The sequence below is a fragment of the Coenobita brevimanus genome, chromosome 59, assembly GCF_032717465.1.
Source record: "Coenobita brevimanus isolate Jiangsu-jjx chromosome 59, ASM3271746v2, whole genome shotgun sequence".
In the NCBI taxonomy this organism is placed as follows: domain Eukaryota; kingdom Metazoa; phylum Arthropoda; class Malacostraca; order Decapoda; family Coenobitidae; genus Coenobita; species Coenobita brevimanus.
Window position 1 is genome coordinate 29626978 of NC_137012.1, and position 27061 is coordinate 29654038.

General features: G+C 41.9%; 4 protein-coding genes across 4 annotated transcripts; 2 read left to right on the plus strand and 2 right to left on the minus strand.

Annotated features, from left to right (window-relative positions):
• Positions 1-275: 275 nt before the first annotated feature.
• On the minus strand, positions 276-9304 carry LOC145402888 (pre-piRNA 3'-exonuclease trimmer-like). Its single transcript, XM_080274795.1, has 13 exons — positions 9165-9304; positions 8714-8804; positions 7586-7729; positions 6829-6936; positions 6415-6576; positions 4939-5130; positions 4118-4247; positions 3551-3664; positions 2785-2887; positions 2464-2563; positions 1366-1544; positions 676-774; positions 276-418 (listed from the first exon to the last, which is right to left on the minus strand). Exons 1-13 carry the CDS (start codon positions 9293-9295, stop codon positions 343-345), a joined length of 1629 nt encoding a protein of 542 aa, XP_080130921.1. The 5' UTR covers positions 9296-9304; the 3' UTR covers positions 276-342.
• Positions 9305-11212: 1908 nt separating this feature from the next.
• Positions 11213-15183, plus strand: LOC145402938 (microfibril-associated glycoprotein 4-like). Its single transcript, XM_080274832.1, has 6 exons — positions 11213-11323; positions 12505-12735; positions 12846-13077; positions 13414-13519; positions 14187-14323; positions 15008-15183. The coding sequence occupies exons 1-6, from the start codon at positions 11213-11215 to the stop codon at positions 15181-15183; spliced, it is 993 nt and encodes a 330-aa protein (XP_080130958.1).
• Positions 15184-17655: 2472 nt separating this feature from the next.
• On the minus strand, positions 17656-21718 carry LOC145402939 (uncharacterized). Its single transcript, XM_080274833.1, has 8 exons — positions 21523-21718; positions 20946-21007; positions 20112-20281; positions 19625-19796; positions 19139-19270; positions 18428-18472; positions 18007-18093; positions 17656-17766 (listed from the first exon to the last, which is right to left on the minus strand). Exons 1-8 carry the CDS (start codon positions 21716-21718, stop codon positions 17656-17658), a joined length of 975 nt encoding a protein of 324 aa, XP_080130959.1.
• A 2838-nt stretch (positions 21719-24556) lies between these two features.
• On the plus strand, positions 24557-26857 carry wbl (endoplasmic reticulum protein 29-like protein wbl). Its single transcript, XM_080274796.1, has 2 exons — positions 24557-24750; positions 25791-26857. The coding sequence occupies exons 1-2, from the start codon at positions 24631-24633 to the stop codon at positions 26418-26420; spliced, it is 750 nt and encodes a 249-aa protein (XP_080130922.1). The 5' UTR covers positions 24557-24630; the 3' UTR covers positions 26421-26857.
• Positions 26858-27061: the final 204 nt, after the last annotated feature.

Genomic DNA, 27061 nt, shown 5'->3' on the forward strand with positions numbered 1-27061 from the left:
CCTGTATGACAGCCCCACATAGGCAGCTGCTTACTTGTTGTCGATGAGTCTGCTCGGCCAGACAGACCAGGGTTAAGCAACAACAACAATTGTACTTCCTAATGATTTTGGTAATCTTGTGTGGCAAAAATAATTTCAAATCCACTGAAAATTAGAAACCATCTAGAAGTACTATATAAGTTTTAAAATAATGGTTCAGGTTATTGCAAAAACACTTCCAGTCTTGAGAATTGTAATACTGTACATATATAAATAACTGAAAGCTTCATTTCCACTATACAGTATAAAAATTCACGTATAACATTAAATACACCTTTAAGTGAGTGACTAGACCATTATACCTTATTTTCCTAATGCTTTCTTGAATGTCTGGTAGAACAGCCACACACTTAACCCTGATGACACCAAACCTACTGACCTGAAAGGAAAAATATGTTCCATTTATTCTTACTTTCTATTACGAATGAAAAACTGCACTTAAAAAGAACTTTTTTCATCATCATTAAAATTATCATCAACATCACTATTATCACCATTACCATCTCCAATGGCTAACTCCTGCATGGAAGCCCACCAGTTGGATGTGAGATGACCATCAAATATTACCAGTAAATGTTTCTCACACCTTCATGCTCTCAGTTTTAATAATATGACTATAGGAGAAATCTAACTCACCATCCTATAGTCCTGAATACTGGAGAATGTCTAAATCTGTGGTACACCTGGGCCTTCAACACCTTGTCACTGGCCAGGTTCTGATAGATGTCACTGGTCCTGCAAAAGAACACACTCGGGTGAGGTTCTACAAAACGTTATGACCGCATCCCTGTGAGGCAGAGTCAGGATTCCAGGGGCTTCAGAGGTGAGTGAATCACTGTATGAGACAATTCACTGATGATACTGTTGATAAATTTCCCCCTTTTCATGTTTTTTGCTAGTCCTTCCTTCTGGACCCTACCTCACCCCATCACTGGGTGGGAAAAAAGGTCAGATGATGATGATGAACCACCTCATATAAACTGCCCTCAAGAGGACATAGCAATTAGCATGGCTTGTATATTAAGAATAATAACAGGAAAACTATTAACCTCTTTGCGTCCAGTGTCCTCAATATGGGACGGAACTGGGCATTTTCAAAATTTAATAAAGAAGGGAACCCCAGGGGAGGGACCTATGAGATTCGCAACTAAGAGCCAACAGGTGGAAGGCGGTGTGCCAAGCACCCTTCCAGCAAAATCCCTTGTGCAACAACTCTGGGAACTAAGGTGTTAAACAGCTTATACTAATTGATTCTAAGATGAATTAAGATCCAGCAGCAAAGAGATAACATAAAAGTAGGAGAATCATACAGAAGCTCGCACCAACCGCTTCCAAGATGTTGTTGCAACCAAAGCAGCGTGTCTGTTGAAGGGTCGGACCTCTATGTGTCCGTAGTGTGCCAGTGCAGTGGACACAAGGGCTGGGGTGAGGCGTGACCACCCGTGCCGTGCCTCCACCAGTAGCCATGGAGGTCGTCTGACCTTTGGATCACTCCCAGCAAGGTTCTGTTGTGGTATTGGTAGTGTCAGTCATTATCTTCAGTCTAAGGTGTGTGCAATCAATATGTTACTTCACCTCTTAAACCTTGGCAGATGTCCCAGTGGCAAGTAAAACTATCTACATGGTTATTGCAGTAGTGATCCTAGGCTCATCTGAACATGAGGCATTACTGTATTATGATTAACAAGCAACTCTGAATGAAGAAGAGTTACTGTTTTATCATTAACTAAAAATGTAACAACTTTTTGCAAAATAAATTTAATAAAAGGTTGGGGAGATCCAAAGTAACTCTTGGTTTCTTAAAGGACATGAATCAGAGGTGAAAGAAGGCCTGAGGTATAATCTGTTTTTTTGTGTGTCACAAGAGAGAGAGAGAGAAAAAAAAAAGACTCACTGAAACTGTCTAATGCCACTATATAACTGGAAGGCTCCAATGTCTGGTAATACAGTACAAATGTCCCTCAGGTCCCTTCCCATCTTCCGAAAGGAGGATGGTGGAATGCTGGAGAATGGCACTTTAAACATATACGCCACCAGGTTCATGCCTGGTTGAGCCTGGGACCCCAACAACGACAGTAAAAAAAAAAAAAAAAAAAAAAAAAAAAAAAAAAAAGCCCAATCTTGGATGCAATTCATATTCAAATATTTACTTATAAATACCTATTATTTACTCTGTACACCTAAACTTGAACTAAAGTTCCACCTCTCCATCTTAAATGCTGAGCTGGAATAAGAAATTACAGTAACACTAAAACATAGCACTAGTGAGAAGAAAGTGCTATGAAAAGAATATACATAAAACCATACACTGCTATACTCTGCCACTAAGATCAGGGAAATAAGCTGCTAAAAGAGAAAAATCTCTGTCATGTTAAAGTGGATGATCCATAACACTACAAGGTTGAATATACTTGTTACACTCACTATGTACATGGTCCTGGCTTGCTGAATCTGGACTCTGTTGACAAAGGCTTTGAGTGCATACAAGTGTTCTCGGGGGCTCAGTGGTCGCTGCTGCATCTTTCTGTACAGAAGGAATATTATAGGCGATCAGAGTTAAAAGATGAAGCATTACAATTGAGGTCATTTTCAATTTGATTAAACTCTGGCAGATGTGGAGGTAGAGTATGTATTGTGATACCGTAACACCTAAAGACATGTGCTGAAATTATTTAGCAACAGTATATCCCAGTCCACCCCAATTCACTAACAGTAGACTCTGATGTGTAAGGATGACTAACTCACGATGGCAGCTGCAGCATGGCGTGGAAGTGTGAGAGGCTGAGAAAGCAGAAACCAGTGAGGTAAGCATCATAACCTGCCTCGTGTAGTCTGACACCATCACCATCTGTTAGGTCACAGGTAGGTCCTAGTAACTTTAATTCAGTTTGGCCAGATCATTAAATGAAATAAAATTAGTTTCATTATTTCATTTTGGCTATTGTTTGATTTTTTTTCTTCTAGCTTTGGAGTTCCCTATAATGAAGGAGTTACAGTAACTTCAGTTATATTCATGTAAGTTTTATAAGAATTACTGCCTCCCAGGTGGAGCCATGGAAAGAATACTGTACAGAATTTTGGTAAACATTTCTCAGTTTTTCTATGCCATTCCTACAACCAGAAATATATGTCCAAAAAAAAAGGACTGAGTAAAGTACTGTGCATGACAGGTTACAGGATAACTAGAATGGAAAGCTTACGAAGAAGTGATCCCTCTAGTTAGAGATCAAGCAGCCTGAAGAGCTGCAATTAGCTGACAAAGGCTGATGCAGGCAAGCATGTTGGAACCTTTCTAAATGATATGATGAATGATACTCAGATAATATATTTTTTACTTCCTTTCTTGCTATCTACCAATGATTAAATTATGAGAAGCTTTTCATAATGGAGGGGTTTGAATATGGTCTTCAACAACCCCTTCAGTACAAAAGGTCTTTCTTAAAACAATGTCACATCATTTGGAAGCAAAAAAATAAAATAAAAATGCTGTATACATGACCCTGTGACACACCATATTTACATCCATGTGGCAGGAGTGTGACTGAGGGCCGATACAACACTGGCAGCTCCTCCATTAGGGATGCTGCTAAGGACCCCAAGGCTGTGTCAAATATCACCGAGTTCACTGCAAGAGAGAAAAAAAAAACATTCTATTCATCCACTGCTGTAAGAGAAAGAGAAAATGATGATTTTCTTTCTCATTTCAAAAGAAAATGAACATTCTACCTATCTATCATCCAATCCTTTCTTGGCAAAATAATCAAATGAAAAAAGCTTCTGTACTTCTAATGAGGCAGCCTGTATATATTTTCAAACATCATTATCATCTTCTAGTCTCCTTCTTCCCACTCACAGGTGGGTTAGGTAGGGTCCAGAATGCAAGAAAAACAAAACATATAATAGAGGCAGAACTAATCAACAGCAATGCTAATGAAATGGACCACATAATCATTCACACACCATTCAAGCTTCTGGAACCAACTCCACCTCACATGCATAACCATCTAGACATACGCAATTGATATAACTTATCAGATAGAACCAATCCGATGAGTATCAAATTAAAAAAGATCCATACCATGTTTATCAGCATCTCTGTATATCCTTCGCAGCTCTGATGACAACACTTTGGTATCGTATATGAAGGGGAACATCCTGTGTAACTCTGACTTAAAAGTGTCATAAGAAGAAGGCAGATGACGGTGAAACTGAAATAAAGACAGAATAAAATAAATGCATTCATGATACAATTAATGCTGCTAATATACATAAAAACAGTACATACAGCATCATCATCATCAAAATCCAGACCTCTTCTCCCAGCAAAGGATGGAGTGAGAAAGAGCAATATAGCAGCTCAATAAAACACTGGTGGTGGAGAGGGATGCTTTCATGTGGTGGCACTGATATAAAAGAATGACTCCACTACTTGGTTATGCAAATGTTCCTCAACTCCCTCCCTATCATGAAGAAGAGGATGGTGTACTGCAGGAGAAGAAAAGCATCAGCCTGCAGTTCACTGGGTTCACATAAAGATAAGCTTAGGGCCACAACAACAACAAATACCTGCTCTACTAACTCAGCCTAACTAACATGCTTGTATTTGAACATCAAGACCGGGAGACAATTATGTAGATGACGATGATGATGATGACTGGAGGAGGAGGAGGAGGAGGAGGAGAAATGAGAAAGCACACACACACACACACACACACACACACACACACACACACACACACACACACACACACACACACACACACACACTAAAATCTAAATTAAGTGCAACTGAACCAAAGCAATAAAAAAAAAAAAAAAAAAATTGTATGACACTACAGTAGCATTACATAACCCCTTTCATATTCCCCTAACCACCTCTACTTCCTCAACAGAACCAACCTGCTTGTATATCAGCATCAAATCCAAGAGGCAATTATGGAGGACCAATGGCTTCTGCAACTCTGCCAGGTAGCGGAATACAACAGTGAAGCCCAGGAGCTGTTCTATCAGAGCTGACACAAGGCTCGATCCATCCCCATCCGCACTCCTCAACTTCTTCCTCTCTGATTCTGAAACTTTCCGCACCACAATCTGAAAGGAGAGCATGTATTAAAGTTTACTGATATATTTAAACATACAATGTGACACCTTAATGCTCGAGGAGTGGACAAACTGCCTCTGTCACCCTGTCCTCTGCTATCAGGTTGCCCTCCCCACAACTCACTTAACCATGTTTCATGTACCTTATGACTGCATCCCCCCACCTCACCCTTAGTCTCCACCTCCACCTCACTCACACACTCTCCTGGTCAGTCTCTCACTCTCTAGTCTCTCCACATGATACCTCAGGGCACTCCCATATCTATGCAATGACTGAAATAACACACAAAGTGAGGTCCAAAATTATTTCACCGAAGTTGAAACCAAATTCACTCCGGCCTCATGCATGCTCTTTAATTTCTCCCGTTCCAACTTACACATTTTCATCACTGCGATCTGAATGGAAAATACATGTTCAAGTAAATGAGAATGTTATTCTAGATTTGTCCACTTGACATGAGCACAGTATTTTGAGACTGGATGAAGACAGATATGGTTACAAAAATTTTAAGAATATTTCAGGGAGAAATTGCATAAAACAACTAACTCAAAGTCAAATGGCCACCCTTTACAAGATTATGGCGTCTGGCAATAGATAGATAGATAGATTAATACTAGCATATACTTTTCAAAATGAATGCTACTTCCACTGATGCTTTCTGTACCCAGATTTGTCTATGAAGAGAATGATGAAGGCATGAAGCATATTGTGCCTGCCTAAATACAGTAATATGACAGCTTCTAGTCTGATGCTGGGGTAATTATAAACACAAAATGCCTGAACACAAATAATCTTACTATTCTCTTCAAATTTATAACATTTTTTCTGTGGTATATTTCTGCTGTCTACTTATGCACTTAAGCAACATATGAAAGACATCTCATACAATGGCTTCACCCTCTAACTGGAAAAGTTTCTCCCACTCTGATTACCACAGCAGTATTTGGTACAGGCTAGAGTAAAAGAGAAAAAAAATCATTAGCTACTGAGAAGTGACTCTATGTCTTAACTTGGCCCAGATTTTTTTTCCTTTTGCAGCTTATTTTATGTAGCTCAGTGGCAGAATAAGGCAATACCATGGCCCTATACATCCTTTTCACGGCATTTCTTGACAGGCATCTTAATCTATGGTTTCTCTATTGTTACAAAACAATATTCCAGACTGAGAGATGACAATTTTAGGCCAAGTTAGCGTGACCTGATTATAAGAATCCCTCCTACTTCAGACTGCAGAAGAAGCAAATACTAATATGCCAACGTCAATGCTCACTTGCCTGACCATTCTTCAGGTCAGCCCACAGATCAAGCAAGAGGTTACGAATGGCTGTGACAAGCAGGAGCTGTGAGGTGTTAGTGAGAGAGGCGGTGATGCTTGTGGTGGCACCCTCCAGTGCTGACGATGCCCACTCTTTCAGTGCACTCAGGTGGTCATGGAGCTGAAATACAGTAATTCCTTGTTACTCATCATAATTCATGTTTTTTTAACATTCTTTTTCAATGTCCAGACAACTTGGCCAAAAACAGTGCCATCATGTCACCAAGTACTCTGCCATCAGGGTGCCCTCCCTCTTAACTCACACTACCTTCACTCATAGAGCTCTCCATCCTATCCCTCTATCTATCCTCAATTTCCCCCTCTCCTAGATTAACAGTATACATGACATACTGGTTAGATTTGAACTTGTTACCTCAAATGGAAGGTTTATGTCTTTGTCTCCCTTCACCACTGAGTGTAGTTCACTCACAAGTTCATCTGCTTCATCAGAGTTCATGAAAGGCACACCATCATACAGCCACTGAAACAATATAAGAAAAGAGGATAACTGCCACTGACTGGCTGAATCACACTAAGCAACTCCTGTTAAAGACTGTAACTGGAGTGCATGTGTTCAAATTTGACAAAGATTTTTAACCTTATCAGCTCACTTGATGGGCAAGTACGATTTAGAATGGAAGGTCAGTTTGACTAGAACTCCAGCAAAACTCATTTCCAACTCAAAATGGAGACAAATTGGCTTTCATGCAAACAAGACCTGATATTTTAAAGTTGTAGGAGTAGCTCAGTTCCATTTGATGAAACAAACCATCTACAGATGATGACAATAAGGCTAGGATGGCAATTCAGGCTCTAGCCTGCACATCAAACCCTCCAGCCAAAATGAATACTGTACCTTGAAATAGCATTTGTGCTGACTGTCTGCAGAAAATATATAATCTTATTTGACAATAACAATATTAACACTGTCTAACATTTTTCATGTGAAATGATATACCACACATAGTTTAACTATATCTTTCAAAGGTTTCAGAAACTAATTTCAAGTAATCCTTTCCCTGCCATTAGTACATCTAGAAATTACATTTAGAAAAACACTACAGTATATGATTTTTTCCCATCCAAGAGAAGTCCTAGTGGTCAAAGGGTTAAACAAGGACTAACTTTACCTTGTTGAAATCAAATTTGTACTTCTTAAGGAACTCAATGCTTGAGGTCTGGCACATGAAGAATGGGTCATACGAGGTGCAGGACTGTGGTCGGAGGTACACATTGTAGCTGGTTACAGTATACTGGTTGCTCTCAGGAACACTCTGTACAGTACACATCACAAGCAGAGTATAGTGAATCCATATCGTCACTATCATTATCATCATCATCATTATTATTTTTGTAACCCTAATTCCCACCAAACAGATAGGATGAAACAGGATCCAGAAGCAATGAAAGCTGAGAATAAAGGGGATTCGCCGAGTGATGGAGCTGAGAACAATTTGCCAGAAGATATTTGGGATGAGAAATATTGAGGTGACGCATATTGGTAGGCTAAAATGGTCTGGATGTGCTGAGAGTAAGGTAGGTAGTGACTGGCTAAAAAGGGTCATGGGTGTGAATGTGAAGGGAAGATGTGCAAAGGCAGACTGAGGAAGATGTGGTGTGAGATGAGGTCCAGCTTGAAAATTTTCAGCCTAGGACACTACCAGGGAAATGGCTCAAAAGTCACAACACACAGAGAACTGCCACTGGGTGAAAATATTTACACATACCAGTACTGTACTCGCATGATCACCAGTCTCTGCAAATATATGTATGTATACTGTATGTTACAATACCACAGGACATGTACTAAGCCCTTCCAGCTCAAACGAAGGCCAAATGTAGTCACACTGGAAGGCTGATTTAACTAGTAACCAAGGAGGCTCATTCCTACCTCATACCTAAGGATCAATGAATTTCCTGCAACCATGACCTAGTATTCAAGTTGTGGGAGTGCCCTAGCTCTATCAGGTTAACCCCTTCAGTCCTGTGACATACTCTGTGTTTTATTTTTCCATCTCCATACAATTTTATGCACCTTAGGAAAGCTCTTTAATAGTACGGACGTTAACTATGGCTATTTCAAATCACCACTGTTTGAAAATTCTCTTGTCAGCTAAATACAATGGTCTTGAAAAAGCATGACAGAATGAAAAAGGCATCACTATATTGAAGGAGTTAAAACAAACCAACTATTATATACAGTACAGTAAGATATACAGTAGGAAAGAGCAACTTTACAACATTACTTATTAACCAACCTTATAGACTGCCAGGCCCAGCTGACATATGGTAAATTTCTGGATATTTTTATGCTGCTTACCATATCTCTCTCGGCCATCATCGAACAAACTGAAAAAGAAAGGCCAGAACTTTATACTTTATACTAAAGGATTTATTCACAAATTCATATACCCAAACATCAAATGTCAATAAAACTATCAATTGCCAGGTGCCACAATCCTGTAAGGGGTGGCCATTTGTCTTTGAGTTAGCTGATTTACAAGGAGGGGCACTAACCCTCCACCAACGCACTTCCTGACACAATTTAGCAGAGCAATGGAAAGCTTCTAAATGTAGTGTAATTAAGAACATAAATCATGAAATACTGTACCTGTAGTGACGGGGAACATAAGCCTAGAGTTAACTGGGTTTAATATTTCAGATGAACTAACAACAACAACAACAACAACAACAACATTCTCGTCTTACCTGTTTTTAAAGACCTTATCAGCTAGAAGTCCTGTGAATTCTGTATCAATGGCCACAAATAAGGATGACTTAATATCTTTTAATATATCAGGCAGGAGCCGCTCAAAATTCTCGGAAGTGACATCCACCATACTGAAGTATCACTCTAGATCAAGATAAGAAAGTCTTCGTTATGTCGTCTTTTTTAATGCTCCAGTTATCTCAATTCACATATACAGAAGAGCTACATGTAGATTACAATCGATCACTGAATAATTCATTTATGACACCCAATATCTGCGAAAATAACTATTACGGTCCAACAGTGGCTAGTTTGTTTACCCTTACGCTCTTCTTCTTCTTATATGTTGATTTTGACCAATTTTCTACGAGCCTTGGCCTTGGTAATGGCATGAACTCCGCATTTTTTTTTTTTCCCCACCTAGTGTACGGTATACAGGGTGGCACATACAGTACATAACACTCCTCTTCCACTCAGCCAGGTGGTTTTTCGTGTGCTGTGGAGACGGCCTAGCCAGTGTTATCAGTGTCTAACGTGTATCATTTATTTATTTATTACTTCCATCAAAACATCCACGTCCACATCAGCAGACAGCCGTCCCCGAAGCACAAGATGACAGCAGGTGAATTTAAAGTGGAGCGCCTTTTACTGGCCACTCTGCATATTCCCTCTAGACGATTTTATTCAACCAAGGACGGGTCTCTTGTAACAAATGGGTTCATGAAGGCAATATCTAAACCCCCCAGCTGGAAAAGTCGCTCCTGAGCTGAATACAATCGTCCGCAAGTAGCAAGATTAAAGTGGAAAAATTAGTCACCAGATGGAAGGCGTTAAGGATGTCATTTTATCCTTCCTGTGGCTAGTAAATAGATCCGTCTCCGGTACCGTAAATGTGTAGGGGAGGGGTAATGTTTTTGGCAGAGAGAGAGAGAGAGAGGAGGTGAGGTTTTGAGTGAGTGATATTCTGAATGTGAAAATAGAACCAACGTAAGGAAGTTCCCAAGTGTGAGACTGTGTGATGCTGTGATGTGAAAGTAAATAGATAAAATAAGTAAGGCTGTAAGTGTGAGAATGTGACTTAAGCTGTTAGTGTGAGACTCTAGTGTGACAGAAGACAAAGGCACACTGTGAGTAGGAGTGGAGGTTATTTAAGGAAAACGGAAAAAGGTTGCTATCTTTCACTGACGTAGGATGATGAGTAACCCTCTCTCTCTCTCTCTCTCTCTCTCTCTGCCCATCCCTTCCCTCAATCTTCTTTTCCCTCTTTCACTGCTCCCTACCTCCCCTCTCCCTCTCGTCTCCTCTCCTCACCCTCTCCTCCCCTCATTCTCTCCCTAACCCTCTGTTTCTCTCTGTATTCCTCTCTCTTTACCCATCCCCTCTTTTCCCCTTTCCTCCCCTCCTGCCCGTACCCCTCCCTTCCTACCCTCACTCATGCAGTACCCTATGCACCCCCCCAGCCCTCCACACACACACACACACACACACATACACACACACACACACACACACAAACTATTTCACACTAACTCACGCCTTCCTAAAATTCAGAGGGCGAATGGGATAAGTGAACACACAATTTCCTAGAATCGCTTTACGGAACAGTTATGACTCGAGTGAGCTGTATTTCTTGACAACCAGCTCTATAGTGTGTTTATTTTAAGCTGGCAAACATCCCTAACCCCATTCAGCTCAGTTGATGGCTAAGTGTAATCGTATGGGCAAGCGTCACTTTTTTTTTTTTTTTGTTAATTCTGACTTGGCCTAAAATTGTCATCTCCATATCGAATGCTGAGCTGTGTGTGTGTGTGTGTGTGTGTGTGTGTGTGTGTGTGTGTGAAGTTATGTGCATGTGTATATCCGTGTGTGTGTGTGTGTGTGTGTGTGTGTGTGTGTGTGTGTGTGTGTGTGAAGTTATGTGCATGTGTATATCCATGTGTGTGTGTGTGTGTGTGTGTGTGTGTGTGTGTGTGTGTGTGTGTGTGTGTGTGTGTGTGTGTGATGTCTGGCACTGCATCTGGTGAGGTCATCAGTGCCAGCGAGGACAATGGCACTTAGGTATCCGGCCCTCCCCAACCACCACAACACCACACCGCACCACACCACACCACAGTCGCCTCCTTGCTGTGGTACGCGTCGTGGTGAGGTGGTAGAGCTGGTGTGGTGATGAGAAATTTGAGGTATTGTGGTAGTGAGTGGTATTAATGTGGTAAGGTTTTTGTGAGGTGCGGTAGGAGTGGTATTGGAGTGGTATTAAGAGTGGTGGTGTGGTGAAAAATGTGTGGTGTTGTGGTGGTGTGTGGTGGTGGCTTAGCAAGTGTGGTGAAAAAAATTGTGGGTTGTGGTGCTAAGTGTGGTGGTGGTGGTGGTGTGGTGGTTTAGTAGGTGTGGTGTCGATGTGGTTGGAATAAACGGTGGTACTGAGGCATTACGTGTGGTTTTATGATGTGGTAAGAAGACACTGAATAGGCGTTGTGGTGGCTGTGGATGTGGTGGAAGTAGTGGTGTGGTATTATTTGTGGTGTTGTGGTATTAGTGTGTGGTGTTGATGTGGAAGAGCTAGAGTGAACTGTGGTGGATAATCAGGTAGCCCAGGGTGGTATTATTCCATTTTTTCCGATCTGTTAGCTTGTTCCATCCAGTCCTAACAAATTTCCGAATCCCATCTCTCCCTCAGTCTACCTGTTGTTCTCGTCCCAGCCTTCATTAACCTGTAAATACTCAAAGAACAAAACACAAGGACAAAGACATCAAATTTCTTCACCTACTGTAACATATATAATTAGTTTTATCTTCATATGTTTTAAATTTCTTATGATGCTCTCGTAAATTAGTAACTTTAGTGCATTTACAGATAGATAGATAGATAGATAGATAAATAGATAGATAGGCAACTCACAGACACTACCCTTTTTTTTTGTACCTCTCTCTCTCTCTCTCTCTCTCCTTTTTCGGATTATTCACTTTTTTCAATTAATTTCAGGCCCCAGTGAAAATTGTTGTGGATAGGGTGAAGTGAGAGGTAACAGGGAGACTGGAGTAACAAGATGGCGTCCCCCGGTTACTTCGCCATAGTGTTACTGTTACTGTTACTCGGTTCCTGCTCTCTCGCTCTCCCTAAAAGCCCGAAGGTAAGAGAAATTTGTCAGAAATGTATGTACTGTATGGGGAGGTGTGTGTGTGTGTGTGTGTGTGTGTGTGTCATCATAACTACTCGTACTATTAGTTTGAACATCATCACCATCGTCATCATCATCATCATCATCATATTTTCTCCCTTCCTCCTTATCATCATCATCATCATCATTCTCTTGCTCTTCTTAACGCCTCCCTCTGTAGACAGGTGGGGGGCGTCGACGGGGCCACTGTGACGACCAGGAGGACATGGAGGCGCAGGTGAGGTTCCTGAGTGAGGCGCAGGAGGAGATGAGAGGGGAGGTGGCTGCCCTACACTCCTCTCTCAACGCCCTACACGCCTCCATCAACGCCCTCACCTCCCTCTCCCACGCTGCGCTACCTGAAGACTGTTTCGCGGCGCATCGAAGAGGGTCGTGGGCGTCTATAGTACAGGTGAGGGCACGGAGTTCTTACCTGTTTATTATTATTATTATTATTATTATTATTATTACTGTTACTATAATTACTGCAACTACTACTTCGCCATAATATATCGCTCTCAGATCAAACCACCCAGCCTTCCACCAAGAGAAGTCAGATGCGAACACAGTGTGGAGGGTGGAGGGTGGACGGTGGTGCTCTCTCGCTTCCCCCACGCCCACCACACGCCCACACAACGCCCACATCCACACCCACGCCCGCCCCCGCCCCCTCCACATGCCCGTATCAGCTTCAATCGCACCTGGGAGGAGTACAAGAATGGGTTTGGTGACCTCAATGGAGAGTTTTGGATAGGTGAGTGAGGGAGTGGATGTTGTGTGTGTGTGTGTGTGTGTGTGTGTGTGTGTGTGTGTGTGTGTGTGTGTGTGTGCGCGCGCGTGTGTGGTGTTTTTGTAGTTACTGATAAATTTATGATTACTTCCAACCTTTCAATTCTGTGCCTTGATATCTAACCCATCGAAATTTGTAGTGTCTTTTTCTTTTCCTTTCTGCTTCCCTTTTTCTTTAACTCATCTCTTACAGTTCCTTCTCTCTTTCTTCTCCCTCTTGTCTTGCCTGCCCTGTTTTGTCCAATTTTCCCTTCTCTTTGTGTAACCTACCAACCTTACCCTCCCGCCATCCTCCTTACAGGTAATGAAGTGCTGCATGCCCTAACCAGCCGCGTGCCGCATCAGTTACGTGTGGAACTTAGTGACTGGGATGGCAACACGCTGACTGCTACGTGGGATAAGTTTAGGTGATTAGTACGTTAATAGTTTTCATTCATTCATTCATTCATTTTATTGCACCTTTCATTTCTTTCTGCCTTCCTTCCTTCGTTCCTTCCTTCCGTTTCTTCTTCCTTCCTTTCTTCATTTTGCTGCACTCTCCTCCCTTACTTCTTCCTTTCCCTTCATTCCTTTCCTCGTTCCATTCTTCCCTCCTTTCTTTCTTTCTTCCACCCTTCCTTCATTTTAAAGCACATCTCCTTCCTTCCTTCTTACTTTCCTCTCTCCCTTCCTCCATTCTCACTCATGGGTTTGCCCTTCCTTTATTCAAATATTCATTCTGGTGTGTCTTTCTATCCTTTAGTGTGTTTTTCGTTACTTTATACACCCCGTCATTCAGTGCACCTTTTCTTTCATTAATTACCTGTATTCATTCATTCACTGCACTTTTTCATCTGATCATTCCTTCTTTCTTTTTTTCTTTCTTTCATTTTTTTTTGTCTAATTTTTCGTCTTCCTCGTCCACCATCGATTTGTTCATGCATCCCACTAAGAGAAGGATGGTGGTTGTTGAAGAGAGCAAATTCGAACCTGCTGTCTGCTGAATTCACACACTACTACAACTACTTCTACTACTACTACTACTATAAATCCTAGCAACTCTCCTCTGATATCTTCCTTGTCGTGTCTCCCTAGTGTTGCCAGTGAGAGAGAGCAGTATCGGCTAAGTGTAGGGTCGTACCGCGAGGACAGTACGGCCAAGAACGACCTCCGCTACCACGACCAGAAGCCGTTCTCCACCCACGACCGCGAGAACGACCCCTACCAGCACGGTCAGTAGAGGTCTGTCTGTTTATCTATGGAAATCTCGTAATGGGGTGGCCACAAACAAATCGCCTCCATGTCGCCCTCCCCCTACTTAAAAAAAAAACTTCACTACCCTTGTGGAGTGATACAATTTGACACAAGGGCCAAGAATTCTGAACTGCCACCGGTACAAAATGAACTTAATTTCACTTTTTCAAATCATTTCAGAATTTATCGTTCCCTGGGGTAAAGAATATTTTTGTACACTAGATTATTAGGGTTTAACAAAGGATTAATGACAGAATATGATGCTAGTCACGAAGAAGTGTCACTGTGGTGATGCAGTAGTGTCTTATTCTACCACTAATCTATGAAAAATGGAAAAAAAAAAATGATAGAAAAAAAAATCCTTCAAGTTAATGTAAGACAGACCATCATCATCATCATCATCATCATCATCATCATCACCATTATCATCATCATCATCACACCATCATCATCATCATCATCATCATCACCATTATCATCATCATCACACCATCATCATCATCACCAACATCACCACCACCACCACCACCATCATCATCACCATCATCATCATCATCATCACCATCACCACCACCATCATCATCATCATCATCATCACCATCACCACCACCATCATCATCATCATCATCACCCTGCCTAACCACCCTGCCTTAACCCTTCAGAGCACTGCGCCCAGCACCATGGCGGGGGATGGTGGTATGGGAGTTGTTACGAGGCGCACCTGACCGGAACTGCGCAGGAGCCAGGCGCAGTGAGCAGGCAGGGCATCGTGTGGTTCTCATGGCAGCACTACCATACCCTCAGGACGGCTACCATGATGATCAGGCCTCCACCATAGTTATTATTTGATACCATAGTTAGTGCCGTCTCTCTACCATTATTTTTTTGGTCAGTGTCATGCAATTTCGTGACTACCATAGACCAGGGTGTTTTCTGGTGGTCATGGCAACGCAACCATACCCTCAGAACCACTACCATGATGATTACGTCACTACCATAATTAGTTCTGTCTCCCTACCATGATTTCTTGAGCTGTTTCGTGCAATTTCGTGACTACCATAGGGCAGGGTATTTTTCATTACTCATGGCAACGCTACCATACCCTCGGGATCTCTACCATGATGATTACGTCACTACCATACTTATTTTTCCTCTCACTACCATGATATAAGTCGTTTGGTGATTGTTACTACCATGGGACTTTATGTATCCCTACCATGGCATTGTGTGGTATTCGTGACACTGCTACCATAACCCCAGGACTGCTGCCATGATGAATAGGCCCCACCATAGTCAGTTTCCTGTCTCCCTACCATGATAATCAGCATCCTCTCCCTGCCATGATGTTGCCAGTGTTTTCATTATTGTTTCTACCATTCTATTTTCACCATACCTACCATGCCTACCATACCTACCATAACTACCATACCTACCATAACTACCATACCCACCACACCTACCATAACTACCATGCCTACCATACCTACCACACCTACCATACCTACCATAACTACCATAAATACCATCACAAGACTCTTTTTACTCTAACTTGGCCTAGAGTTAACATCCTTCCATCTTCAATACTGCGTTGTAACAATAGCTTAACACTAGAATATGATGCTAGTCACGAAGAAGTGCTATGGAAGGGACGTAGAGCCGTAGCATTGTCTTTTTTCTGCCACTGAGCTACGTGAAATGATCTACAAAAGGACGAAAATCTGGGCCAGGTTAAGGTGAAGAGAGGCTACCATTCTCTACCATTCGTCCCTACCATGATAATACCATATCTACCATTAACGATTTTCATGGTAGTTTGAGTTCTACCGTACCTTCATCTACTTCCATAACTACCATTCCCACCCTCACCATGACCCCCACTACCATAACTATCTCAACCACTACCATGCCATCTCTCTCTCTCTCTCTCTCTCTCTCTCTCTCTCACTTACACACACACACACACACACACACACACACACACACACACACACACACACACACACACACACACAATCATAATATACCTGCATCTACCTGTACAATATTCATCATCATCATCATCATCATCACCAGCATATTCACTACTAATAGAGTCAATAACTATACTCTAGATATATTAACAGAAAAATATATAAAAGTGAACAAATATATCAGTATACTTCGAAATATAACAGGCAAGAACATGATTATATTTAAGATTATATTATTGTACAAAGTCTTATATTAAAAGAATTATAGATTATTACTGTTTAAGAATTGTTCCTTCTCTCTCTCTCTCTCTCTCTCTCTCTCTCTCTCTCTCTCTCTCTCTCGTATGGTGTTGGAGGGGGGCGATTTTGAGTGATGTGGTATGAGAGAGTGGTGTGGAGTGGTGTGTGTGAGAGTGGTATAATAAGCTATGTGTGTGTGTGTGTGTGTGTGTGTGTGAGTGTGTGTGTGTGAGAGAGAGAGAGAGTGGTATAATAAGCTATGTGTGTATGTGTGTGTGTGTGTGTGTGTGTGTGTTTTCTCGTGTTCGAAAATTTTTGGAGAGAGGCAGACGGACAGCGCCGGACCCAAGGAACCAAGGGTAAGGAAAGACGAGGTGAGTTAGCTATTCTTTATTGGCCTTCACGTGGTGGCACTGATATAACTGGCCGGTGGAGCTGCCCAGTTATACATGCGTCCCTCAACTCCCCTCCCTATCCCCCGAAAAGCGAATGGTGGACTGCAAGAGGAGGGTAACCTGGGCCTGCAGTCTACCGGGCTCACATTAAGATTGGTGTGGGATTGTGACTACTGCTATTACTACTGTTTAAATTGTAGATGACCTCGCTTGGCCTAAGATGGAAGTCCGGCTAGGTTAATTTCTGTTGGGAACAAGAAATGAGGTTGGGTTAGGTCAGGTTAGGTTAGGTAAGGTCAGGTTAGGTTAGGTTAGGTTAGGTTAGGTTAGGTTAGGTTAATTTAGGTAAGGTATAGTAAGGTTAATTTGTACCCTATTCCCCTTAACTAAGCGTAAAATTATTATCTTTCTTCAGTGCTGAGATAGAACAGAAGGATAACACTAGAATATGATGCTAGTCACGAAGAAGTGCTATGGAAAGGATGTAGAGCCGTAGTGCCTCTTTTAACTACTTCCGAAGCTAGAAAACACATCATATAAAAAAGTCAAAATCAAAAAAGGCCACAAACTCAAAATATGGTCAAAATTATATAAGTAAGTCAAAGTAAAAAGGTCAAAGGTCAAATGTATAAAAAAGTATAAATGAAAAATGTTCTAAAATCAAAGTATAATCAAAATTACTATATAAAAAAAGTAAATTTAATCTTACGCATGCTTGGCCATCTGCGAGGCTAGGACCTTCAGGGCCTCCCACTCCCTCAGCGCCTTCCCGAGGTAATTCCAGGCAAAGGCGCTGACGTCACGGTTCATGCGGATCTGTGGGGGTGAGAAGGCTGTAAGAGGCTGGAGGAGAGTGTGTTTGGATGGTGTGGTTGTGTGCGGAGTTGTTTGTATAACCAGGCAGCCACCACGTGAAGGCGCCCCTCTCCATATCAGGTATTGTGGTGAAACATGTCTATATTGCGTAGTGTACTGGTGTTTTCTGTGTGTGTGTGTGTGTGTGTGTGTGTGTGTGTGTGTGTGTGTGTGTGTGTGTGTGTACTAATTCTGTGTTACCTGGTAGGCCTGGCAGTGGTCGTCACAGCTGTGTGTGTCATGCACCTGAGTACAGCTGTCCGTCACACCCGTCACAAGGTCCTCCACCTGTAACATAACATAACACAGCATAACATAACATAACACAGCTTCACATAACACAGCTTAACATCACACAGCATAACATAACATAACAGCATAACATCACACAGCATAATATAACATAACACACTTGTCACATTTTCAATTCAACACTTTTCTTTAATGTTTCTTTCTTTTTTCTCTCTTTCTTTCGTGTTGTCTTTCTTTTTTACATACAGTTAACTACTTTCCCTGAGACAACATGTGATTCAATTCAAACTGATAGATAATTATTATTGTGACTGTAATTACTACTAGAAGTAATTAGGCCGTTAAGAGGGGAAGTGATTCAGGTACTCACGGTCCACACGTCGTACTTGTTGCCCTCATCGTAACTACAGGTCATCTGGGGGGGAGGGGTAGTTAGTGAGGTCATTTATGCAGGGGGGGGGTTGGATGGGAGGGGTAAGGGCAGGATGGAGGGAGAGAAAGAGGGGAAAAGAGGGGATGGAGAGAGGAATATAGAGAGAAAAGGAGGTTCAGGGAGAGAGTGCGGGGAGGAGAGGGTGAGGGGAGACAGTAAGGGGAAGAGAGGGTGAGGGAGAGGGTGAGGGGATGAGAGGGTGAGGGGAAGTAGGGAGAGGGGAGATAGGAAGCAGTGAGAGAGATCCCTAACCATTTTGAGCTCAGTTGATGGTCAGGTGTAGTCAGACTGGAAGATTGATTTGACTAGTAACCAAGGAGACTCGTTCCTACCTCAAAACAAGGGCTCATTGAATTTCATGGAACCACAGACTTAGTATTGAGAGGGAGTGGACCATTTCCCTTAGATGAAATGAAAATGATAGCAACATAGCCTCCGACAGTGCAAGAAAGTAAAATTGAAAAACTGAGGAAGCGAAAAAATTAAGGAAAACAAATCAATGAATTTTACATGCACAGGCATCTATATCTATTTCTACAGCAATATCTATCTATCTAACTATCTATCTATCTATCTATCCATCTATCTGTCTATCTATCTATCTATACAGAGAGAGGGAGGGGGAAAGCAAGAGAGACAGCAACTTACCATATCGTTACGCCAGTCCACCAAATCACTCTGCAGTTGCACACCATGTTCAATATAGTGAGTCAGTTCAGCCTCAAGATCTTGCCACCACCTTGAGACATCGCCGAGGGTGCTGTACACTTCTGCGACATCCTGTAGATTGAGGAGATACAGTAGGAATCAAGAGTTTGTTTTGTATATCGTCCCTCCTGCTTCTCACTCTCCTCTGCTGGCTATTTTTTTTTTTTTTTTTTTTTTTGAGAGAGAGAGAGAGAGAGAGAGAGAGAGTATGGTATATTTCACTTCATCTTCTGCCTACTTTCTAGTCGTAGCTCAAGAGATATATAGATGTTACAGACGAAGAGGCACCCACCTTGAGGGAGAGAAGGTGAATGGATGGGATGTCTTTGAAGTGGATGGCAGTGGATTAAAAATAAATAAATAAATGAATAAATAAAACAGAATGTGGAGGAATTAAGAAGTGGAAACAGACAAACAAATATCCACCTTTAAAACGAGGATGTGGATGGAAGCGATGTCGGCGAAGTGGATGATCATGGATTCTGGTCTCTCTCCCGCCTCCACCAGGAAGCGATTGGCAACGATGGAGGTGGAGAGGGAGTTGGCAACGGTGTTCTTGTCTGGGTAGGTAGAACTCTCCACAGGGGCGTCCACATACCTGCAAACATCCACACTGGTCATCCACACTCATCCACTTGGTATGAGGAACTCACTAACAATCCACTCCATCCGCTTTAGTTATCTCGTATTTCTTCTGCATTTCCCTTTTTTATCCTTGGATCTATGTCTTTCCTTGTATCTGCCTCACCCTGCTCCCCTACCTGTCTTCCCTGCCTCTCTCTGTCTTACCCTACTTTCCTGTTTGTCTCCTCTGCCTCTCTCTACCTCCCTCCTTGCCTTCCCCTGTCTCTCTGTCTCACCGTGCCGCCCTGCCTGTCCCCCCTGTCTCTCCCTGGCCCCCTGCCTGCCTCACCTCTGCAGCAGCACGCCCAGACTATCCTTGTAGACCTCCAGCTGCTGCATGTTGTGGTAGTCGATGTAGTCGCCCACCACCTGCTTCACGTTCTCCTCAATCACGCCGAAGTAGTCGATGTCTTCTTCAGGTGAGGACGGGACGAGCACGTTGATGATCTTGCCGAATACCTGTGAGGAAATAAGAGAAAAGAAAATAAGAAAATAAAAAAATAAAAAGAGAATAAAAAGAAGTAAAAAGAAAATAATAAGAAAAATAGCACTCAGAGGGCGCATACCTCCGCCAATACCACTGAAGGATCTGGATCCGGATCCGCCCCCAAATTTAATCAATTCATTCTCGGCCCATGGATCACCCTTCCACAAAATTTCATTGAAATTCACTGGGGAATTTTGGAGATAATTTGTGGACAAACAAACAAAAAATTTCTGGATCCGGATGATGATCAATATCACCAACAAAATCTAATGGGTTATTCCTTGGGCCATACCCAACCCCTCAAAAAAAATTTCAGCAAAATCCGTTCGTAACTTCTGAGTAATCCTGTTAACAGATAAACAGACAAACCAACGCCAGCAAGAACATAACCTCCTTGACGGAGGTAACTACCACCAATAACACCACACTGGCAGCTACCACAACCACCACAGCTACTAAACACTCACAAACCTCAGCTACCTCAACCATAACTGTTACAGGAACCACAACTGCCACTACAAAAGTCATATTAATTATGAATACAACAACAGAGCATTTTCAGCTACAACAATCACCACAGCCACGACTACCACAGCCACAACCACAACTACCACAACCACAACCACAGCCACTCACATCCCACGTCGCGTCCAGAATGCCCGCGAAATTGTACGCCACAGCCAGGCCAATGGTCGTCTCTGAAAGGAAACGGAAAAACAAAAACAGGTGAATCGATATCGAAATTAACAAACAGGTAAATGAATTAATACATGAAAAGGTGAGGCGACAGATTTTTGGTTTTGACAATAAAGCAGTGAGGAAAATTTAGACTGTTTTTATCGTCTGTGGCACTATGAGAAGGAACGATACTCCTGGCGTATGGGAAGGAGGGCGAAATATGGAAGGGGAGGACTCAATGCTGGCTGAAGATTGTCCACAGATTTTTACCCCTTGCTGTATATAGTCAAGAAACAATGCCTGCGGTTCCCTTATCATTTATCTTTAATCTCCGTAATAAGGGATGACTGATAGTAATTGTGTTTGACCCCAGTTTAATCATGTGTTACTTTATATTGCTGTCCTTTTTCGACGTTAATATCTTTTTATCTTTTATTTTGTTATCAGATTCACTCGCTCATTAACACACACGCATACTCTGTTTTTCTGTCTGTCTGTCTGTCCACATCTCTCTCTCTCTCTCTCTCCCACTCACCTGTCCCGTCAATCACCACTTCCTCTTGACTCTTGAAAATTCTGAGCGGCGCCTTGACCAGCGGCAGTGTACGGGCGTGGGCTTTAGGGGCGTGGGCGTTGGGGACGTTGTGGGCGTGGGCGTTGTGGGCATCGTGGGCGTGTGATATGCCCGCCCACGTCACCACCAGCAGGAGCAGTGGGGCGGCGAGTTGCATTCTATCTGACGGGGGCGGAGTGAGTGACGGAGAGGGGAGGGAAGAGAAGACTGGGGTGATAGCGGGGGAGGTAGAGGAGGGGAGGAAGAGGGAGGGAGGGAGGAAGTTTTGGGGGAGGGGAAATAGGGAGAGGGGGAAAGTGGGGGACATTGAGAGATGTAAGAAGACAGAAAGAAGTGGATGATGGAGAGAGGAGGAAGATAGGAGGGAAGGGAAGAGAAAGAGGAGAATGAGAGGGAGATAGGAAGGAAGGGAGATAGGGGGAGGGGTATATGGAGAGTGGTAAATAACAGGTGAGGGAGAGAGATAAGAGAGAAAGGAGAGAGATAAGGGGAGAGGGAAGGCAGGGAGGGAGGGAGAGGGGAGGGAGGGGAAGAGGAAAGAATTATATGAGGGAACACACCAGAGAGAGAGAGAGAGAGAGAGAGAGAGAGAGATTAATGATAAATGTGTGAACATGATAATAGAACACACCTGGGCTAATATTATAATGAATCTTAAATAATTTTCACGATAATCATAAAGAAGTTAATCAATTTCAAAAAGTCAGTTTAAATTGATGGCATTTTTACCATTAATATTCTCTCTAGTTCCTGCAGTTCGATTATAAAATTTTTGAAAGTTATGTGAGCGAAATTAAAATCATAAGAAAAGAAAATCGTATGCAAAACTAACTCAACCCGAGAGAAAATGCTTATAAATATCGCCCCTAGATTGAAATTACCCTTCACCCCCAAAAAAAGATAAATGAAAAAAAAAGAGGAAAATCCATAGATGACATTCAATCTTTTTTCTTATTCAGCATCTATGGAGCATCAGGGAAGGGAATAATCATAATACTCGCAATAAATAATAAAAATAAACAACCATAATAAAAAGGGGTGACGTGATTCTTAGTGGAATAATCACAGGTTTAAATTCATGCTAACTCATTACCTACTACCACAAAAATCATGACCCAGTTCCTCAAAAATCCATACCCAGTCCTTCAAAATTCATTACCCAATCCCTCAAAATTCATGACCTAATATTTCAAAATTCCATACCCAATCCCTCTTTTCATTAAACTGATTCAGTCGTAAAATTCATGTAAAAATGTTTCTTGCGTATATTTTGGCAAGTAACATTATTTTTCTTTCTAATAAATCTTTGGTCTATCGCAAATGAGAGAGAGAGAGAGAGAGAGAGAGAAAGAGAGAGAGAGAAAGGGTACACTGTAGGTCACCGGTCTGGGAGAAAAGTAATCTGTGTACACCTGGTGAGAGTTACACAGAGTTACAGATCACACAGACCTTATGGGCCTTTCTAGATGATCTGCCCTTAATATTAATAGTCATTAATTATAGAAGTGGGATGAGAATGAGATGGAGGGTGGAGTGAAGTGGTGTTTGAATGTGGGTTGTGTGAATTGGAGGGATGGCAATTTGATGGCAGAGTTCAGGGCAACAAGGAGATGATTTGTCTGTGGTGGCCCCTTCCTGGCTCTAGACATCCGGCTCTAGACAGATGGATAGATAAATAAATAAATAGATATATAGATGGAAGGAGAGAGAGAGAGAGAGAGAGAGAGAGAGAGAGAGAGAGAGAGAGAGAGAGAGAAGTATTATTGCCCTAATCACTGCACACCAGAGAACCAAACAGGTGTCAGTAGGTAGCTTTCAACTTTCATGTAAGAGATATGTACTCATGAAGCTATAAAATAAATATGTATTTCTTTCCTCATTTTAGTTTCTTTCAGTAAACATAAATACTCAGTGCATATTCTGACATAAAATCCACATTAGTTTAGCTTCCTACCAGTCTTATTTCTTTTCTTCTTTCTTCCTTTCTTTTTCTTAAGGGGGGGTTTAGTTTTTTCTTTTGTTTCACCATGTTTCTTGTGTCTGCTATCCACATTAATGTTGACCTCTGAATTATTAGAAATGTTAATATATGAATTCATACACCAGTATCAAGGAGGAATTAACTAACACCTCATTTTTTTTTTCCCCCCCATTCATACTCTCGTACCAAGAGCATACTTTTTCACGCTATTAACTATATCAGAGTTTTACGTGATTATGGTTCGTATTTGGGCTAATATTCCTCTCCCTGTTTCTGTATTGCTATACACCTTAATCCCAGAGAGAGATATCACGAACAAATCGCCATGTGATCCTCCCCCATCTGACTGTCCACTTTGCGACTCACATCATCCTCATTCATACATCTCTACCCAGTCCTTCCACCTCATATTCGATCTCATACTTCAGTATAATAGATGTATGTCAGGGATGTGTGATGCTATATGGAACACACAACACAGCAGCCCTACGTCCATCCTGTGTAAGGGAAGTCAGTGATATTTAGTCGCTTCCGCGTTCAATCGATGGTGGTGCGACTTATAAATGATGTAGAGGCTACGCATTCCTCAGAGGATATTAGTGCTAAGAATGGTTTTAAAATCGGTTGGATAACTTAAATACATTTCTAAATATAGCCTTTATGCATAGGGCAATGATCTTTCACGGCTAAGAAGCTAGTAATCGTGAAATAACAGTACATAATTCGAGAAATTTCCTGAGACATTTGGCCGCTTGTGATTGGCCACGTAAGGTGTTATGGTTGGTGAGAAAGCGAGGTTGGTACGTTCGGTCCGTCATTCTTTGCGCATACATTCTATTACATATAAATTTAGCCCTTGTTAATTAATGCATTCCTACCTTTACTGAACTGTATAGTAAACTGCCGCGAAATGTACACTCTATATTAAAAAATATTCGCAAAATATGATCTTGAAGCCATCACTGTCGAGACATAGCTTTACCGACCTCTCCCCGGCTTTGTTTACTGCAGACGACGAGGATATATATCTGCCCGGCGGCGTCCCTCCTTCCACTACTCCATCAATTTCTCGCGAACTACCCTTTAGCATGGCATTCATTATCTCCAGACTGTTAGTTTTAGCCATAACTGTGGCGTGTATGGTGCAGATGTCACGTGCCATTAACGCTAAAGGCTGCACCCCACTGGATTCATGGACTTTTGACAAGGTGAGTTGCAGGAATTTTTAAGTAGCTTTGTTATGTAGACGTAAGGAATCATTTGTAGTTGTTATCGATGGTCACTTTTTTTTCTTTTTTTACAGGACACCTTTTGTTTTTAGGTAATGCTTTATTCAAATGGTCCGTGTACAAGGCAGTTGTGTATGCAGTTTAAAAATGTTATTGTATGGCTGTGAATAAAACCTTTTGTATCAAACTTAACCATGGTGACATGAAGCTGTGACTTAATCACCATAGAAACTTTTATTTCTGGTTTTATTATCTCAGTTCAGTTTACCACAATCACATTTGGTGGGGAGAGCCAAATCAAAGATGTTTTCAGTAAAAGAATTCAGAGAAGAAAGGAATCCCCATGTACAGCCAAATTGAAACTTTCCATACTACTCTACTGCATCAGCTACTCACCAAGAGCATCCCCATTGCTCACTGATGTATCGTACGGAAGAATCATCGTTGGCACTGGGCAGTGAAATATAATAAGCCTTTCTCACCTTAGAAGTATGAGACTAGCCAGTTGAGGAAAGTGAGATGTAGAAGAGATGAAACATGGAAACAGTTGCAGCAGAGGAAAGTGAAATGTAGAAGAGATGAAATATTTGGTGAACTTTTGTCCCCAGTTATTCATCCAGATCTGCACTACTGGATGAGCAAGGCTGCATGTGACAGGTGCTGGCTGTTGTTTTTTGTTTTTTATACATACCAGTGGATCTTATTTTGCATCATGGAATATCCTTTTAATTTCTTTAACCAGAGGATGTAATTCAGATTCATTCTTGCTCTTGTTTGATGATTTTCTTCAGTTTAGGGGAGCACTGCTTGTCAGTACGTTGATCAAAGCTATATCTAACCCCTGCACTTTAAAAATTCTATCCTAAGGCAATTAAAATGTTCATATTTTGCCAGGCTAATTCCCAAGAAGGTAGCTACATAGTACAGTACGGGACTGAGAATTTTAATTTCTTGTGTTCATTATACCGGTACTTTATAATTGTGATACTGTCTCTGACTGTATGTTTTTCTTCCAACAGCTCATTCCGAGGTTTGAAGCTGCAGTGGTGAAGTTTGATGTGGCGTACCCATATGGCAAAAAGCACGAAGAGTTTGTCAAGGTGTCGGCGGCGGGACGGGGATCTCCAGGGCTCCTGGTGGCAGAGGTTGGAGTGAAGGACTATGGAGACATGGAGAACACTGACCTTGCTGAGAGATTCAAGGTGGAGAAGGAACAGTTCCCTCGTGTACTGCTCTTTGTGAAAGGCAAAGATGATCCCATAATCTTTGAGGGTGATTTCAAGGCGGAGGAGATTAAGAAATTCATCCGGAGAAATTCAGAGGTCTACATTGGGCTTGAGGGCTGCCTGGAGACCTTTGACCGCCTGGTGGACAAGTTTATGGCAACTAAAACATCCCAGGATCGAAGAGTGCTGCTGCGAGAAGCTGAGGATGCCTGGGACAATCTTAGAAGTCCCTCAGACCAGAAGATTGCAGAGACATACGTGAAGCTGATGAGAAAGGTGCTGGAGAAGGGGGATGAGTTTGTACAGACTGAGAAGGCCAGGGTAGAAGGTCTCTTGTCAGGGAAGAAGATCACTCAGGAGAAGAAGGATGAAATGCAAGGCAGACTTAACATACTCAAGTCCTTCACCCATGATGAGTTGTGAGCCCTTTGCTGCCCATGATCTTGTGAGTCATTGTCTAAACTCACTAGGTCTCAGCTTAGTAGATCTTAACCCTTTCACTTCAGTGATGTATTTCATTTTTGTTGCTGAACAGACGATTTGATGCAGCATATGAAAGACCTCATGTAGTGAAGGCATTAATGAAGGCTTTATCTAACCAATCCAGACTGAATAATCTTTGTAAATCTGTGAAAAGTCATCCAGAGGCAGAAAGTAATACCAGTAACTATGAAATGCATCACCAAATGGAAAGGGTTTATTGTAGTGGCTGTAGGATTACCGTAGTTGAAATTCTGTATGGCAAGGATGTGTAACTTTTATGAACTGTAGGGGAATGAAGTGGAAATTTTAAGGATGGCATAATAAAATGTCATAGAAGTCAGGTTGTGAGTGGCAGGCAGCTAAGTGGATAATTCTCATGGCATATCAGCAGAATGATGTTTTTTTTTTTTTTTCATATATTTGTCAGTGGTGTTATGGAAGAGATTATGGTGTAGTGACTGATAGTAGATACAGAAGAATAGGAGTCCTAGGTATTTACTGCCAGCCACTGAGCCATAATCTCATTTATGTACAGTAGGTAAAATAATAAAGGAAGGTATAAGATGTGGATATTATGTTGC

What these genes read in the sequence shown, in the direction of transcription:
- LOC145402938 (XM_080274832.1), top strand. Translation starts at nt 11,213, where the DNA reads ATGGCACTTAGGTATCCGGCCCTCCCCAACCACCACAACACCACACCG. An exon ending in CAATGGAGAGTTTTGGATAG is followed by an intron (nt 13,078 to 13,413) that starts GTGAGTGAGGGA and finishes TCCTCCTTACAG; the next exon opens with GTAATGAAGTGCTGCATGCC. An exon ending in GCTACGTGGGATAAGTTTAG is followed by an intron (nt 13,520 to 14,186) that starts GTGATTAGTACG and finishes GTGTCTCCCTAG; the next exon opens with TGTTGCCAGTGAGAGAGAGC.
- LOC145402888 (XM_080274795.1), bottom strand. Translation starts at nt 9,295, where the DNA reads ATGGTGGATGTCACTTCCGAGAATTTTGAGCGGCTCCTGCCTGATATA. An exon ending in GCCATGCTGCAGCTGCCATC is followed by an intron (nt 2,564 to 2,784) that starts GTGAGTTAGTCA and finishes CCTTCTGTACAG; the next exon opens with AAAGATGCAGCAGCGACCAC. An exon ending in GCAACAACATCTTGGAAGCG is followed by an intron (nt 775 to 1,365) that starts GTTGGTGCGAGC and finishes GTTCTTTTGCAG; the next exon opens with GACCAGTGACATCTATCAGA.
- wbl (XM_080274796.1), top strand. Translation starts at nt 24,631, where the DNA reads ATGGCATTCATTATCTCCAGACTGTTAGTTTTAGCCATAACTGTGGCG. An exon ending in ATTCATGGACTTTTGACAAG is followed by an intron (nt 24,751 to 25,790) that starts GTGAGTTGCAGG and finishes TTCTTCCAACAG; the next exon opens with CTCATTCCGAGGTTTGAAGC.
- LOC145402939 (XM_080274833.1), bottom strand. Translation starts at nt 21,718, where the DNA reads ATGCAACTCGCCGCCCCACTGCTCCTGCTGGTGGTGACGTGGGCGGGC. An exon ending in TTCTGGACGCGACGTGGGAT is followed by an intron (nt 20,282 to 20,945) that starts GTGAGTGGCTGT and finishes ATTTCCTCACAG; the next exon opens with GTATTCGGCAAGATCATCAA. An exon ending in ACAAGTACGACGTGTGGACC is followed by an intron (nt 18,094 to 18,427) that starts GTGAGTACCTGA and finishes GTTATGTTACAG; the next exon opens with GTGGAGGACCTTGTGACGGG.